The sequence below is a fragment of the Clarias gariepinus genome, chromosome 12, assembly GCF_024256425.1.
Source record: "Clarias gariepinus isolate MV-2021 ecotype Netherlands chromosome 12, CGAR_prim_01v2, whole genome shotgun sequence".
NCBI classification, from domain to species: Eukaryota; Metazoa; Chordata; class Actinopteri; order Siluriformes; family Clariidae; genus Clarias; species Clarias gariepinus.
Genome location: NC_071111.1, coordinates 28,758,132 through 28,775,000, shown reverse-complemented (window position 1 = coordinate 28,775,000; position 16,869 = coordinate 28,758,132). Strand labels below are relative to the sequence as shown.

Here is a 16,869-nt window from a genome sequence, read left to right as displayed (position 1 = left end):
ACTCTGATATTATAAAATAAACTTGTGAAATAATGGTTTTCATAAAATGAAAGGGCACTAAAGTTTATCTTTCTTCATCAGTTTATCTACTTACTGATATGAGTTCAACTAGTCTTAATGATACATAAAAATGTGAATTCTGAGATATATTACGGTCGCCCCAGATGACTTTTTTTTAAGGCTTTTTTAAAAAAAAGTCTTATCCGTCAATGACCCATATATAATATGAGCACACGCACGCGTATGAGGACACCATGCCACACAGACACACAAACCCCCTCTCCTACTTTCACCTTCACACACTTATGACAAAGACCTATTGAAGCCTGAAACAGGTCACACCAGGTTTCCCCAGGACTCCTATTGACGTCTCAGCAGTTCACATCTATATACTCAGATTCCTCACACATCTGTGTGCGCCATTTCGTTTCATTTTCATAATTCATCGATTAAATTAGTGATTTTTTTTTGTTTTTCGGCTGTAGTGATGAAGGTAAATCATGTCATCTCAGCGGTAGTGGATGCACCTATATTCACGTTTCATACGAATTACATAATCTGACATTTGTTTTTCATTAGTTTATGTAAAAGGAGATATTTCGCTTTTTATAAGTAACAAATTTAAGGGCGCTAAATCACTGCATGTCTTTAGAAATGCCTCAGACCTCTAAGGGTTATTTTAAATTTTTAATTTGTACTACTGTGATTATGCACTTGTTTAATTGCAATGTTTCACTTGAATTTATCTTCTACTACGTGAGTGTGGCTTATTAACCCTTGACTGAATGAACTAAGTCTATAGTCTATATTTATAGCACCATTTAGCTGTAAAGCCAGCAAACACACACCCCTAATGCTGTCGTCGCAGGACACGGTAGTAAAACTGTTACGCTGGTTCAGTACCATCTGTAATAGATATAATCTAATTTATGGGCTTTTCCCACTATTTCGTTTTTTTTGTTTTTGTGTTTCAGGTAATCTGATTTTCAGACTTCCATCCAGCAGGTGGCAGTAATGCACCTATAAGTTCGTTGCCACTCAGCAAAAACAATAAAGAAGAAGAAGACGTGTCTTGAAGGGGAAGGTTTGTGTTTTTCCAAAGTTGCCAGCCATCACGTGCTGTTCATTCTCTTCAACATCTTATTCAGTATTTTTACCTCAGGTTTAGTGTTTTACTTCAGGTTTAGTGTTTTACCTTAAGCCCAGGTTGATTTCCAGTCAGTGGATGAAATGCCGGCCCCAACATTTTTCCTTATTCGGGTGCTGTTATTTTAAAGCTAAATTCTTTAAAACAAATGAAAAAAAAAAACAAAACAGAAATTCAAATGACACGTTGTAGCTCTATTATTGGGGCTTTAAACAGTTGTGATTGGAGCAGTCTGATTAGGATAATGTCATGCAGCGAGTCACACATCTATAAGTTTTATCTGTGTGCATAAAGCTTTCACACAAGTGCCGCTGATTTCACTATTTCACTTTTTCACCATTTAAAACTACAAAAATCTGTCAATTACAACACCAAGTATAACATGCAGCCTACTTTACCGCTCAGTGTCATAAAAAGTGTAGGAAGCTTCATAAAGAACTTTTATGTCGTACTCTGAGGTAGGAAGAAAAAAATTGCTGAATTTTAAGGGAAGCCATTGCAGCTAGAACTAACTAGAAACCAGCTTCTGGTATTTCTTTTTGCTGTTATGACATAATGTTTACTCACTTACATACATTAGGCCACACCCCTTTTGATTGGCCCTCAGACCCACAGGTGATACTTATGTCAATGAGAGGACAGTATTTTATGCAGCGTATCAACACTTATTGCCCATCTACAACCTGTGATCATTTCTAATAATGATCTAATATGTTTTATTAAAATTTGGGTGGGAGAAAATTTTTTATTTTATCTGGACAATGCCTAAGAATGTCATCAAAGTCGTCTCTTTTTTTTTTTTTTGTCTTTTTTTTCCCTCAGAGACTATCATCATTTACCAAGTCTTCTCCTTAAATGAAAGTTAAATATGAGAAGTACTAAGAAGGCATTATCTGGTCTGAACACATCTCATGAAGAAATGAAGGAGGAAAGTTACCAGTGGTCAAGTTATGGGAAGATATTTAGTTACCAAAGTAATTTGAAAAAAGCTCAGCAAGTTTACACGGAAGAGAAGCCGTATCTCTGCACTCAGTGTGGAAAGTGTTTTACCACTGCTAGTGAAGTACGAACACACCAGCGCATTCACACTGGAGAGAAGCTGTATCCATGTTTACAGTGTGGAAAGAGTTTTGCTTCCTCTAGAAATCTTCGGATACACCAGCGCATTCACACTGGAGAGAAGCCATATTTCTGTTTACAGTGTGGAAAGAGTTTTACCACTGCTAGTAATTTCCAAACCCACCAGCGCATTCACACGGGAGAGAAGCCGTATCCATGTTTACAGTGTGGAAAGAGTTTTGTTCGTTCTAGTGATCTTCGGATACACCAGCGCATTCACACTGGAGAGAAGCCCTATTTCTGTTCACAATGTGGGAAGAGTTTTACCTCTGCTGGTGGCCTTCAAACACACCAGCGCATTCACACAGGAAAGAAGCCGTATCCATGTTTACAGTGCAGGAAGAGTTTTGTTAATTCTTATAATCTTCAGAGACACCAGCGCATTCACACAGGAGAGAAGCCGTATCCCTGTTTAGAGTGCGGGAAAAGTTTTGTTAATTCTCATCATCTTCGGAGACACCAGCGCAATCACACGGGAGAGAAGCCGTATCCATGTTTGCATTGCGGAAAGAGCTTTAAATCTGCTGGTGAAATACGAACACACCAGCGCATTCACACAGGAGAGAAGCCGTATCCATGTTTACAGTGCGGGAAGAGTTTTGTTAATTCTAGTCATCTTCGGAGACACCAGCTCATTCACACAGAAGATAAGCCGTATCCATGTTTACAGTGCGGGAAGAGCTTTAAATCTGCTGGTGAAATACGAACACACCAGCGCATTCACACAGGAGAGAAGCCGTATCCATGTTTACTGTGCGCGAAGAGTTTTTCTAATTCTTCTAACCTTCGAAAACACCAGCGCATTCACACAGGAGAGAAGCCTTATTTTTGTTCACAATGTGGGAAGAGTTTTACCTCTGCTGGTGGCCTTAAAATACACCAGCGCATTCACACAGGAGAGAAGCCGTATCCATGTTTACACTGTGGGAAGAGCTTTAAATCTGCTGGTGAAATACAAATACACCAGCGCATTCACACAGGAGAGAAGCCGTATCCATGTTTACAGTGCGGGAAGAGCTTTAAATCTGCTGGTGAAATACAAATACACCAGCGCATTCACACAGGAGAGAAGCCGTATCCATGTTTACTGTGCGCGAAGAGTTTTTCTCAGTCTTCTAATCTTCGGATACACCAGCGCATTCACACAGGATTAAAGCCCTATTTCTGTTCACAATGTGGGAAGAGTTTTACTTCTGCTGGTGGCCTTAAAATACACCAGCGCATTCATGCTAGAGAGAAGCCATGTTTACAGTGCGGGAAGAGTTTTGCTAATTCTAGTCATCTTAGGAGACACCAGCTCATTCACACAGAAGGGAAGCTGTGACACCATTACAATGTGGGAAATGTTTTACGTATTGCTGTCCTGTCTAAATGCACTGCATGGCCAAAAAAAATAAAATTAACATAATGAGGGTGTATTAAATGGACTGCATTAAGCAAAGAAAACAGCCAAAGAGGTTTGAAATTCCTGGAACTGGGTTGGGTTAAGTAACCTTCAAATTATCATATCTCTGGAGAGTAATACTGAACCATTAGTTATGTGAAAGAATTGTGGTAGGGGTAGGGTGGAGGAGGGCGGAATCATGAATGGAGATCACTTGAACAATGGAAGAACTTGCCTGAAAAAACAGTTAAACAGTTAAATCTGTATATGTTTTTAGTAGTGACCGTAAGACCATTTCTATACACACGTGCTGAGAACTCTTGGGTTTGGGACTAAACAGCTGTGTGTCTATAAGAGAACCACTTGTTTGTGAGACTCATCAGAAAAAGGGGCTTGAATTTGGTAGAGTGTGTAAAGATTGGATTTTGGGGCAATGAAAAAATGGTCATGTGGTTTGAGTCCAGATTGAGTCTATCCTAGAGCAATGGGTGCATCTTCTGGGTTTGCTTCAGTTGCTCAGGTCTAGGCTCAGCAACCTTGTGTGTGAATAAAATGAAGTCAGCTGACAACCTGAATGTACTGAATGACCTGGTTATTGCAAAACAGCTACAATTAAGTGGCGCTTAAGTCATAGAAAGTCAAAATATGCTGTGGAAGAAATACTGCACATTTCTATTTTTTCTCAGGTTTTGCTGTATAGCTAATCGCCTCTACTCAGAGATATTACTGGCAGGAACAAACAAGAAAAATCAGTTCCTATTGACATTCACTGCATATTAATAAGTTAAAAAGAATGAACTGCTATATAGCCTATCTCTATTTGTATCTGTTTTTTATTATAAAAAAAAAGTTACATTTAAAGATATGAAACTTTAATTTTCTATACTGCAAGTCTATTTTTCCAGTTATTTTTATAGATAATCAAGGAATATTAAAAAATTAATAAAAATGATGTCTTGCGTTTGTGTAAATGTTTTATTCAGAATCGAACCACAGAGAATTTTTCTTTTACCACTTTTATCAAAGTCAGAAGTATACATACCCTACGTTTATTGTGTCTTTAAACCAAAAGAAAACTCCAGATGATTCCAATCTAAGCTTAACAAGCTTCTGATTAATTATGTTAATAGATTCCATTTGTGTTAATTGGTGGCACACCTGTGGATGCATATAAAGGCACCCCCAAAACACAGCCTCTTTCTTTGACATCAAGAAAAATCAATTAAGACATCAGGAAAAGAATTGTGGATCTCCACAAGTGTACCTTATCCTTAAGTGCAATTTCCAGATGCCTAAAGGTCCCACAATCATCCGTTCTGACAATTATAGGCAAGTACAAAAAACATGGGAATGTACAAGCATCATACTGCTCAGGAAGAAGATGGATTCTCAGTCCCAGAGATGAAGGTTTTGGAAATGTGCAAATCAACCCCAGGACAACAGCAAAAGACCTTGTGAAGATGCTGGCTGAAAGTGGTAAGACAGTGTCCTTATCCACAGTAAAACGAGTCCTGTACCTTTAATTAAATTTTATTTGTATAGCGCTTTTAACAATTGTCATTGTCGCAAAGCAGCTTTACACAATTAAAAGAATTTTTTAAGTTTGTATGGAATGTGAATGTGTATGAATCAGAATGATCAGATTGACCCTGGTGAGCAAGCCGAGGGCGACAATGGCAAGGAAAAACTCCCCGAGATGGTAATAGGAAGAAACCTTGAGAGAAACCGGACTCAACCCATCCTCATTTGGGTGAAAAAGGAAGCAGGAATTGATCTGCATTTATAATATAACAGTTGATGTTATTTGATGTTAATATGGAGTCCAGGTAGTTTATTGGAGACTCGAGTAGACTTGTTGGAAATTCCAGTCTTGAACTATTGAGCAACTGCAGCCAAGTCAAGTCCCCAGAGAAACAGCTGTCAACACCAGTCGGGGCCAGAACTGTCTTCATAGTAGAGTGAAACCATCCCCAGAGACCAAATGCATTCCAAAGAGACACATGGGGCATCCATGTGACGAGATCTCCAACCAGAAACATGGCACCAGGATGGGTCAGGCAGGTCCGGAGGGCAGAGGGAGTCTGGATCACTGGCAGCTCAGAAACGACATGTGTAGCTCGACAGAGAGAGGGAGAGAAAGAAAAGAGAGAAAGCGGGAGAGAGGGAAGCGAAATGGGGAGAGAGCAGAAGAGGAGAGATGGCAATTAGGTATGGTCACAGTCACATAATGTATAATGTAAATGTATATTTACTGTGGAGTGCAAGCAAAGACTTCTGCAGGACTAATTATGGCAGCATAACTAAAAGGGAGAGCCAGAAGGAAACACAAACATGAGGGGTCCCTGAAATGTAAAGCAAACAATCACCTCATCGTCAACAAACCTGAGTGATCAATGAGAATGGGGAAGACAGCATCTAAACATACCAGTTTACCGTAAATACTTTTTACATCCATTAGTTCCCTAGATCTGCTCCTTTACCTTTTAAGGCAAATCTATTTATAAAAATGCTTGGCTAAATAAATAGGTTTTTAGCCTAGACTTAAACACTGAAACTGTGTCCCGAACATTAATTGGAAGACTATTCCATAATTTTGGGGCTTTGTAAGAAAAAGCTCTGCCCCTAGCTGTAGTTTTCATAATACGCAGCACTGACAAGCAGCCTGCATTCTTTGATTAAAGTAGGCGTGGCGTAGCATAAGAGACTGTGGCGCGAGACCATTTAATGCTTTATATGTCAAGAGTAGTATTTTAAAATCAATGCGAAATTTCACAGGGAGCCATTGAAGTGAAGATAAGATAGGTGTGATGTGCTCCTATCTTCTGGTTTTAGTGAGGACTCTCGCTGCTGCATTCTGGACTAGCTGAAGCTTGTTTATGCATCTAGTTGAACAACCAGACAGTAAGGCATTACAATAGTCCAACCTAGAGGTGATAAAAGCATGGACTATTTTTTCTGCATTGTTTGCGACAGTATATTTCTTATCTTGGCAATATTTCTGAGGTGAAAGAATGCTATCCTGGTAATATTATCTACATGAGCTTCAAATGAAAGGCTGGAATCTATAATCACACCGAGGTCTTTGACTGTTGCACTTGATGGAACAGAAAGGCCATCTAAAGTTACAGTGTGATTTAAAATCTTACTTCTAGCTGAATGCGGTCCTATGACTAAAACCTCTGTCTTATCAGGGTTAAGCAGAAAGAAGTTAATTAGCATCCAATCTCTTATATCCTGCACACATTGCTCAACTTTAGTGAGCTGTTTTTTCTCATCTGATTTTGCTGAGACATATAACTGTGTGTCGTCAGCATAACAATGAAAACTAATACCATGTTTATGAATTATGTTGCCTAGAGGAATCATGAAGGGAAAAAAGCAGTGGGCCTAAAACTGAACCTTGTGGAACACCAAACTCCACTAGAGAGCATGCAGAATAATCACCATTTAAGTCTACATACTGATAACGATCGGTCAAATAGGATCTGAGCCAGGAGAGTGCTGTACCCTTAATTCCTACTACATAACCCTTGACTGAATTAGTCTGTATTTATAGCACCACTTGGCTGTAAAGCCAGCAAACACACATCACTTATGCTGTCGCCGTGGAAGACACAGCATGAAACTGTTATTTAGGTTGAGTACTGTAATAGATATAACTTTTGGGTTTTATTTTGCTTGTTCAGTTTTTGTGTTCTTGCACAAGAATGTCATCAAGGTCATGTCTTTTTTTTTTCTTCTTTTTTCCCCCCCAGAGACTATTATCATTTACCAATTCTTGCAAATGAATGTTAAATGTGAGAAGTACTAAGAACGCATTATCTGTTCCGAACACATCTCATGAAGAAATGAAGAAGCAAAATTACCAGTGTTCAGGTTATGGGAAGATATTTAGTTACCAAAATAATCTGAAAAAAGACCAGCGTGTTCACACTGGAGAGAAGCCGTATCCCTGCTCACAGTGCGGGAGGAGTTTTGCTATTTCTAGTCATCTTCGGAGACACCAACGCATTCACACTGGAGAGAAGCCATATCACTGCTCACTGTGTGGGAACTGTTTTACTACTGCAGGTTACCTACGAACACACCAGCGCATTCACAGTGGAGAGAAGCCGTATCCCTGCTCATATTGTGGGAAGAGCTATAAAAGTGCTAGTGAAGTACAAACACACCAACGTATTCACACAGGAGAGAAGCCGTATACCTGTTCACAGTGCGGGAAGAGTTTTGCTATTTCTGATCTTCTTTGGAGACACCAGCGCACTCACACTGGAGAGAAGCCATATCACTGCTCACTGTGTGGGAACTGTTTTACTACTGCAGGTTACCTACGAACACACCAGCGCATTCACACTGGAGAGAAGTCGTATCCCTGCTCACATTGCGAGAAGAGCTTTAAAAGTGCTAGTGAAGTACGAAGACACCAGCGCATTCACACTGGAGACAAGCCGTATCCCTGCTCACAGTGTGAGAAAAGTTTTACATCTGCCGGTAACCTCCAAACACATCAGCGCATTCACACAGGAGAGAAGCCGTATGCATGTTTACAATGCGGGAAGGGTTTTGCTACTTCTAGTCATCTTCGGAAACACCAGCGCATTCACACAGGAGAGAAGCCCTGGAAGTCAGCTGACGACCAAAATGTACTGAATGACCTGGCTATTCCATCTATGGAATTTTTACTCTCCTGATGTCTCAGACATATTCCAGTATTCAGATTGTGAAAGAGTGGTTCTGGGAAAATGAGGAATCATTTTCACACATGACCTGGACACATTGTGTGTGCTCTAGTCACGCTTTTCTTTTAGGGTGGCAGTGTACATTAACATGGGTTTCGGTGTTGGGCTACAATGAACTGAGTTTTACCCCATACCCGGTTTGCAACTATTGTGAACTTCTTCAAGAAGCAATTTATTCAGTCATAAAATTACAAAGTTACATGATCTCATTCACTCTAAATGGCTGAAAGAGCCACTTGATTGGACTCTAGGCTTGGATCTAGTATTGTTGATTCTGAAACCATGTCTCTAGGTCTGTGGTCATTAGTTCTCTCAGTTAACTAATCATTAGCTGTTTTAGGGCTTACCAAGGTATATGATGGTCATCTTCAGTGCAGCAGTTAGAGACATACATTCAGATAGAACATGCTCAGTATTAGGGGTCGCCCTGTCCAAACAAAAGGACTGACATTTATCATTTTACTATTCTTGTTATCTGTATTTTTTTAATCTGATTTCTCTTTAAATATATCCATTTACAAATGTGCTAAACTGGCTTTGAAGTGTAGCCACTTGGTGGGCTCAAGCCATGTCCCACCCGCAGCAAGGTTTGATTGGTTCAATGTCACCAGTAACCATCAACCCTGAAGCCTGCACCATATTTACAACAGAGTATAACAGTTTTGCTTGCCGAAGCAGCTTCGGAAGTGTGTTCACTTTTTTATATTTTTATTTGTATGTTTATTTTTTTAACAAAATTCAGTTAACTTAAGAAATCCTACTGAAAGCTCCCTTCACTTCAAGATAAAAAGTTTTTTAAAGGCTATAAAAACTTTTTCCCAAACAAAGTTAGTACCCAGCTTTTCCACTCGCTCTCCAGAGCAGCTTTTGTGATTGAAATACCTGTTTAACACAGTTACTCACTCACTCATTCTCACTTTATTATAGCGATGCAGGGCATTTGAATTTGCAGACTCTGCAACTCTGAAGCAAGTTCATAGTGTGTTTTCTGGCTGGGGGTCATTTGATTGGATGTGATCACCTAAATCCAGGAATTCTGCCATTAAAAGCAAGCTTAAAGGCATTTCAACAAAGTTTTATATGGGATATTGTCATTCTAAATTTTGAAAATTTAAGGTTAAGATTTTAATTTTTTTGCTGCAAATACACGTTTGTTGCTGTAAGAGTTATTTTATATAAAAGGAGTTATTTCTACACTCTTGCTCTCTTCCTCATAGGTAGATTCACTTCATTACTCATCTAAGTAGCTACTTCTTCAGTCTGAGGAACTTCCAGTCCAGAAGTCTGATAACCTCACCTGGACTGAGAATCTTCACGGACAATGACCACCATTTGTATTGATAGTATGAAGATGCAGGAAAGGAGAACTAAATAAGAAAAAAAAATAATAATAAAGGAGCCAGATATGACTTATCTATATGCAGTCTGTACTACATGCATTATAATGCCTGATGTATAGTTAGGTCCATAAACTTTGGATCAATGAGAATTTTGTTTTGCCATTTGGACCACTGCACTTAATTTTGTAATGAAACAAGATGAGAGCAAAATAGAGACAACTTTAATTCGATGGGTTTGACGAAAGTGTGACATTAACAATTCAGGAATAACAGACATTTCCTACACACATTTTTGGAGTGGGCTCCAAAATAATGTAACAAATGACAATGACCAAAACACAATTAAAATACAGTATGTTACTCCACATCCAGCTACACAAATGTAAAGAAGAACATAAACATATACATCGTATAAACACATACTTAAAATGATTCTATAATTGATTATAAAATAAAGATGGATATTCAACCTCGTCATTTCACAATGTGCCTTTACAAAGACCTATAAACATGTTGTTTGCAATGTGGAGATTGAAAGACACCATGCCTGATTTTTCGAATTTAGGTATCAATAATAAGATAATGATTTAAAGCGTAAATATGGAAATTTTAAGGATAGCACCAGCAAAATCACGCCTGTTACTTTTCTTTAGCAAAATCTTAAGTCACAACTTTGAATGACTGGTATTAAATAACATCAAGACATCCATTCCCTTTAACCTTAACTTTACACAAAGTCCTAAGTGGCGTCTGTGCAGATTGTATTATCTGTACTAGTGATGTCCAACCAATCCACTCTAGATTTACAGCTGGATGACAGCAGTTGGTACCATTCCCATGCCCAGACAATGTTATTTGATCACAAAGAAATCTCTAATTTATCAATGAATTATTAAAATGGTCAGAGTCAGTCTGCTTGCTGTTTTCTCAACGCATTGATAATCATTAGTCGACTTCTGCTGGTGCGCTCTGGAAAACTTTATACATGCGGCTGAGCGCTGATTAGGAAACTTAGAAACTTAGGACTTAGTTTAGATGTAAGTAAATGCTCATTGCTGTGCTGTTTAAGGGACGGACGTGCCGACGTTTGGTCTGCTTTCTTTTTGTTTTGGTGTGTGTGTGTGTGTTGAGAGGTGTTAATAGGTAGTGGATGAAAGTGAAACAGAAGCTCTGTTAGGCACATCAGTCACTTTACCCCAAATAAAAGGGGGTAAAATTAATAAACCAAGATGCTTGTTTCTTAGCCCCACCCCTGTGAACACAGTATATTCAAAGAAAAGTGCAACAATTTGGAAAAGCAGTTTTATTTAGACTATAAAAAAATAATCCTCCCTCTATTTTTAGGCGTCACAATGACGAAGAAACTTTATGATTTTGTAAAATAATGAAAGTAAACAGGGTATGCTATTCTGTATTGTTTTCGGTAAACTTGAGCGCGTCAGAAAATTAATCGAAACCCCTTAGAAAGCGAAATGTCTGCTTTTAAACTTATAGAAAATAAATTTTAGATTATGTTATCTGGAAAGTGAATTATATGTGCATCCACTGCTGCAGAGACAACGACAACACAGGATTACCTTCATCACTACAGCCAAAGCCAAAGAAATCACTAATTTATCAATGAATTATTAAAATGATCAGAGTCAGTCTCCTTGCTGTTTTTTCCCCAACGCAGGTATGCAAAGGGACGGAGCTGCCTATTCGGGCCATGCAAATAGGGTAGAACCCGTTACAGATACCAAATCAAAATCCCGAGCCCAATCCTCATATAAATTAAATTAACAAATATTGTAAGTAAACAACAATAGCCCACGTTTAGAAAACGATTCGAAATTCTTTCCGAGGCTGCATTGGGCCGATGTTATGCTCAGAGCGCCGGGAGATTTCCTAAAGCTTAAATCTCCGAAAACTACACTTGTGACACAATAACAGTAATATTTCAAACATTTTACAGGCTGCCGTTTGGAGAAAAAAGAGAATAACGAATAAACCAGTTGTTGGGTCAAAATAACCCAACCAGGTGTTCATTTGTAAATGACTCACTACATCCCATTTGACCCAACATGAGCAACACAACAATGTGTTTAAAGTACCCGAAATAACTCAGAATTTTGACCCAGCAGAAACCACCCAACAATGTTTACAGAAACAACACAGCATTTTTAGTGCATCTTTTTTGAGTTATTGTAATGTTTTATTCTGAAAGTCTATTTTACTAGTTATTTCTATATTTAAAGCTTAATGTATTTTTGAATGCATTTTTTTTAAATAACAATAAACAGATACAAACAGAGATAGTCTATATAACAGTTCATTCTTTGTACAAATAAAATTACCAGCTAGTGAACTTGATCGTCTGTCTAAAAAACATTTAACTGATGTTTGTTTCTTTTTTTACTCATTATTATACAATAAATATCAATATCTCTGGTTCAGATTTTTCATTTTTGTTGTATAAAGATCTCAGATGTGGAAATTAGCATCACTGTAGTATTTCTTCAATACAAGATATTGTTAAGACGAGTGAAAAATGTCACTTTGCACCACCTGGCGGTCATTTCACAAATGATTTTCGTTCTTTTGATCAAAAACGGTGGCGGATTTAGCAATTTTGGATCTCAAGGCGAACATGGATATGGGGCCCTCTGCATTCAGTGCTTTTCTAAAAGTCCTACCTTAAACTTCAATTCACTCATCATCCCACAGCAAACTTATCCAGCTGTCTAGAACAGCCCTGTAAAAAACAAAAAATCAACAACAGAACATAAACAGGTGAACTAATGCACAAACATTTTTTCTACAATTAGAATGTAACTTACTGTCTGTTTACATATCTGATACAGATACCTTTGTATTGCAACACAATCAGCAGATTAATAGTTGACGATTGTTGACAAAATACGTTTTTAAAGGGGTCATACAGGCCCACATGCACTTTTTTAAGCTGTTTGGACTGAACTGTGTGTTAGGAGAGTGCGTACACAACCACTCTACGATGATAAAGAGCCCCCCAGTGATTTTCTTTTCATTTATTAAAATAACATGCCCCTTCTGAAATCAGGCCAATCTCAAATGCCTGGCAATGTGACACCACACCGAAAGAGGCCGCTCCTACTATAGTTGATTGACACTGGTGTTTTAGCAAAGACCCGCCCCGAGTGAGAAGAAGCTGTCGGCCATTGTTTTTCGCCGCTGGAGCAAAATGCCGCCTAAGCGAGTGTCGTGTACAGTTGTTGGGTGTAATAGCGAACACAGCAGTCGTCATTCACTACCGACATCTGAGCCGCTGAAGACTTTAAATTCAAACTTTAAACTTTGAATTTAGTTTTTGAAGCTAACGTCCCCGCCGATTTACCTAAATGCGTTCATGTTTGCGCTAATCATTTTTTACCAGACTGCTTTATAAACGCGGGTCAATATAAAGCAGGTTTTACTACGAAGCTGCTCCTAAAAATGGATCTGTACTAACGCTTCGTGTTCCTGCTTCATCTTCACCAGGCTCAGTGAGTAATTCTTTTTTCTATGAATCTTTGCAGATCGCCTTTTCTAATAATCACAATGAATGCGGAGTGTAAGTTAACTTATACTCTCATAGAACATTGTTATGGCTTCTTCGCTATGTACATCCGTCTCTATATAATCCCTAATCGCCCGTTTATAATAAACAATGCATTAAGGTGATTGTCTAGTTGCAAACTGTGTACATAGTCGGAAAACTATATTATGCTGACATTTGTAACGTTAGATGGTTTATAAAGATGTCTGTTGAAGATTAAGAAGTCATGTGAACACATCAGTAAACACATCGCGTCCGTATCTCTCTCATAAAGCTTCTCCGCTTTTGTTGTTGTTGCTCGCGGCAGCGTAACAGCCCGTTAATTCATGCCCATGCAGTGATGAGAAAGACAAATCGAGTCGATGCATGTCCATTTTTTTAATTTCTGCGTTGTCAGGCGATATTACAAACTTCCGCGTAGGTTCCGTATTTAAATCAAACCAAAAACTACTTAAGAAAACAGGCTCAGGCTCTATATTCCAGCGTTTTTCAGTTTGGACTGCATTACCCACAAAGCATTGCCCATGTGGTCCTACAAAGTATTGACTCAGGGGGCTGAATAATTACGCATACCCCACTTTGCAGTTATTTATTTGTAAAAAAATGTTTGGAATCATGTATGATTTTCGTTCCACTTCTCAAATGTACACCACTTTGTATTGGTCTTTCACGTGGAATTCCAATAAAATTTAAAAAAGGGAGCTGAATACTTTTTGCAAGCCACTGTATATATGTGTGTGTGTATGTGTGTGTGTATAATGGAGGCCGGCTCTATTCAGGGGCAAGAGGGGGCAGTGCAGTAACAAGAAGTACAAGAAGGTAACAGTTTGGTTTGTATCCACACTCAGCGGTTACAGAGTGGAGAGACTTTTATATATTAATCTAAGCTTGAACTTATCAACATTGTTTCGTTCAGATTCCGCTTCAGTGTGTTTCTTAATCTATCCCCACATTTCTGTGTCAATCAAACACACACACACACACACACACACATATATATATATATATATATATATATATATATATATATATATATAAAATACTTTTCAAATAAAATCGCTATTATTTGACCCTGAAGTTTAGTTTAGCACACAAAAAAACTAAAAAGTCCTTTCTGGTACATCAACTGCATATGTAGAAAGGCCTTACATGATTCCTAAATAGTCGGAATGTATCAGATGTTAACCTTTGTGTCGATAAAAAGATCGGCACTGTCATTGATAACTTTGATAAACTCAGATTCAGTGAAAAGTAGGGGGTTAAAGTGCCAGGGGGAACATGACAAAGGTTTGCCTGGGAGTGAAATGTCCAATTCGACTGTAGCATGGTCAGAAATTACAATAGGATTAAAAAAGCATGAACGGACTGTGGAGAGTAATCTATTCTAGAAAAGGTATGGTGAACTTGAGAGAACAAAGAGGACTGCCTGGCGTTAGGGTTAAAATAGTGCCAGACATCAGAAACTACGTACTGCTCTATAAACGTTTGAATCACTTTGGCAGATTTTGATGCAACATTTTTACTAGATGTACGATCAAGAGTAGGGTCAAGGCAACAAGTAAAGTCTTCCCCAAGAATAAGTTGACTGGAGTTCAGGTTAGAAAGAGCAAAAAAAAAATTTTTTTTTAAGCATTCATTGTCCCAGTTAGGACCGTATACGTTTGCCAAAGTCAGAGAGAAGCCATCTATTTTACATCTATTTTTTTTATCTATTTTATAATAATGTCATGATTCCTCAATCGGTGTCTGTGTGTCCGTGGCATAAATGCAGGAGATGAGCTGGTGGTTCAATCAAGGCTTTTATTAACAAGGCAAAACACAAAACAAAACCTTAGCTCTTTTCTTTGAGCACGTTTGAAGCTTTAAACCTTTAACGAAAACCAACACCGACATAAATCATAATATGAACAACAACAAAAGCTAGACGCCTGACTAAAGTTCAGTCAGGCTATTTATACTAAACTTAATTACTTCCCTCGGTTCAGGTGAATGACTACGTCACCTGACCGAGGTGCAGTCTGGGACTTGAAGTCCAACTAAAACAAAACTACAAACAAACATAACGAAAATCAAACTTAGAGCGCTTTGGCGCCCTCTAGGGGTTAACCCTTACAAATAAACCGTCCATTCGGGTCAGATATAACCTTGGAAACAGAGAGTGGGACTGACCTATGAACTAGAATTGCCACGCCTTGAGCCTTACTTGCAAAAGAAGAATAAAACATCTGACCCACCCATCCAGTGCGAAGTTTAAGGTGATCCGAAACCTTAAGACGGGTTTCCTGTAGGAAAGCAACTTTAGTGTTCAGATGTCTCAGGTGAGATATAATTTTGTGACGTTTTACTGGAGAATTGAGCCCCTTAACATTCCAGCTAAAACATCTCAAACCACCACCCAGAGCCATAGAGACATGAGTGGCAAAGATGGAATAGTGCTGCTAAGGTAAAAAACATGCCCATCTGATTCCATCTCTCTGAGAGATACCCCAGGTCCGATGACTGGTGTTGCAAAAAACACAAAGGAAGAAGAAATGGCTAGGTTAGACATAATTGAGACAAAAAAGAACACACAAACAACAGTTAACAAGCATGACACAAAGTACCTAAACGAAGAACACAAATCATCTAACCCCCACCCCAAACCCTTCCCCAACCCCAAATTTCCGAACCACTGCCGAAACAGTATCAGACAACAGGAACAAAAAAAAAATACGCTGACATGAACGCCAGCAAAAATTGCTACTTCCTAACATCAATTGCTCTGTACCCACATTTCAATAAATATAGACAATGAAGTTAAACTTTAGTAAAAATTAGTGAACATCAAGGTTGAAACTAAGGTGGCAAAAAGTGGTCGCTCGTGGTCGCCCCGGTGATGTGGGACGTCGATGCGGAGATTACTCGGTGGGTGCGGCGCAATCCCGTGCCTGGCGAGTGCCCTCTGGGTCAAACCTATGTTCTAGAGGCGCTTGGTAATCGCGTGACGATAGAGGCTCACACCAATCTGTCCTCCGGACATCCCAGCGTGGCACACACCTTTAAAATTCTCGAGCCAAAATATTGGTGGCCTAGGATGAAGAAAACTGTAAAGACAGTTGTTTTATCTTGTGCCATTTGTGCTACCACCAAGAGCTCTCGTAGCCTACCCGTTGGTAAATTAATGCCCCTACCGACGCCGAATCGGCCGTGCTGTGGACTTCGTCACGGACCTGCCGGTATCTAAAGGGTACACTACAATTCTGGTTGTGGTAGATCAGTTTTCAAAGGGATGTCGTTTATACCGTTTGGCTCTCTCCCGTCAGCCCTCCAGGTGGCAGAAGCCCTCTTTGAATCAGTATTTCATTGCTATGGCATACCCAAAGATATTGTTTCCGATCGTAGTCCTAAATTTATCTGCAAAGTCTGGAAATCGTTCTTCCAGAAATTGGGGACCACTGTTAGCCTAACGTCGGGCTATCACCCCGAGTCGAATGGTCAGGCAGAGCGGACTGTCCAAGTTAACCCACTCCACAACCAGCCTAACGGCGTTTCAATGTGTGCTCGGTTATCAGCCTCCGCTTTGTCCTTTGGATGCTACTCCACCA

General features: G+C 39.1%; 2 protein-coding genes across 2 annotated transcripts in view; both read left to right on the top strand.

Moving 5' to 3' along the window:
• The window catches only part of LOC128534556 (zinc finger protein 271-like), a 17,030-nt gene extending 6,838 nt beyond the window's left edge, over positions 1 to 10,192 (top strand). Inside the window, exons 2-4 of the mRNA XM_053509027.1 lie at positions 975 to 1,084; positions 1,970 to 3,441; positions 7,527 to 10,192. Of these exons, the coding sequence (XP_053365002.1) occupies positions 2,016 to 3,441; positions 7,527 to 8,341 (2,241 nt within the window). The 5' untranslated portion in view covers positions 975 to 1,084; positions 1,970 to 2,015 and the 3' untranslated portion in view covers positions 8,342 to 10,192. The remainder of the gene's footprint in view (positions 1 to 974; positions 1,085 to 1,969; positions 3,442 to 7,526) is intronic.
• The window catches only part of LOC128534539 (gastrula zinc finger protein XlCGF17.1-like), a 172,961-nt gene that overhangs the window by 6,796 nt on the left and 149,296 nt on the right, over positions 1 to 16,869 (top strand). The window lies entirely within an intron of this gene.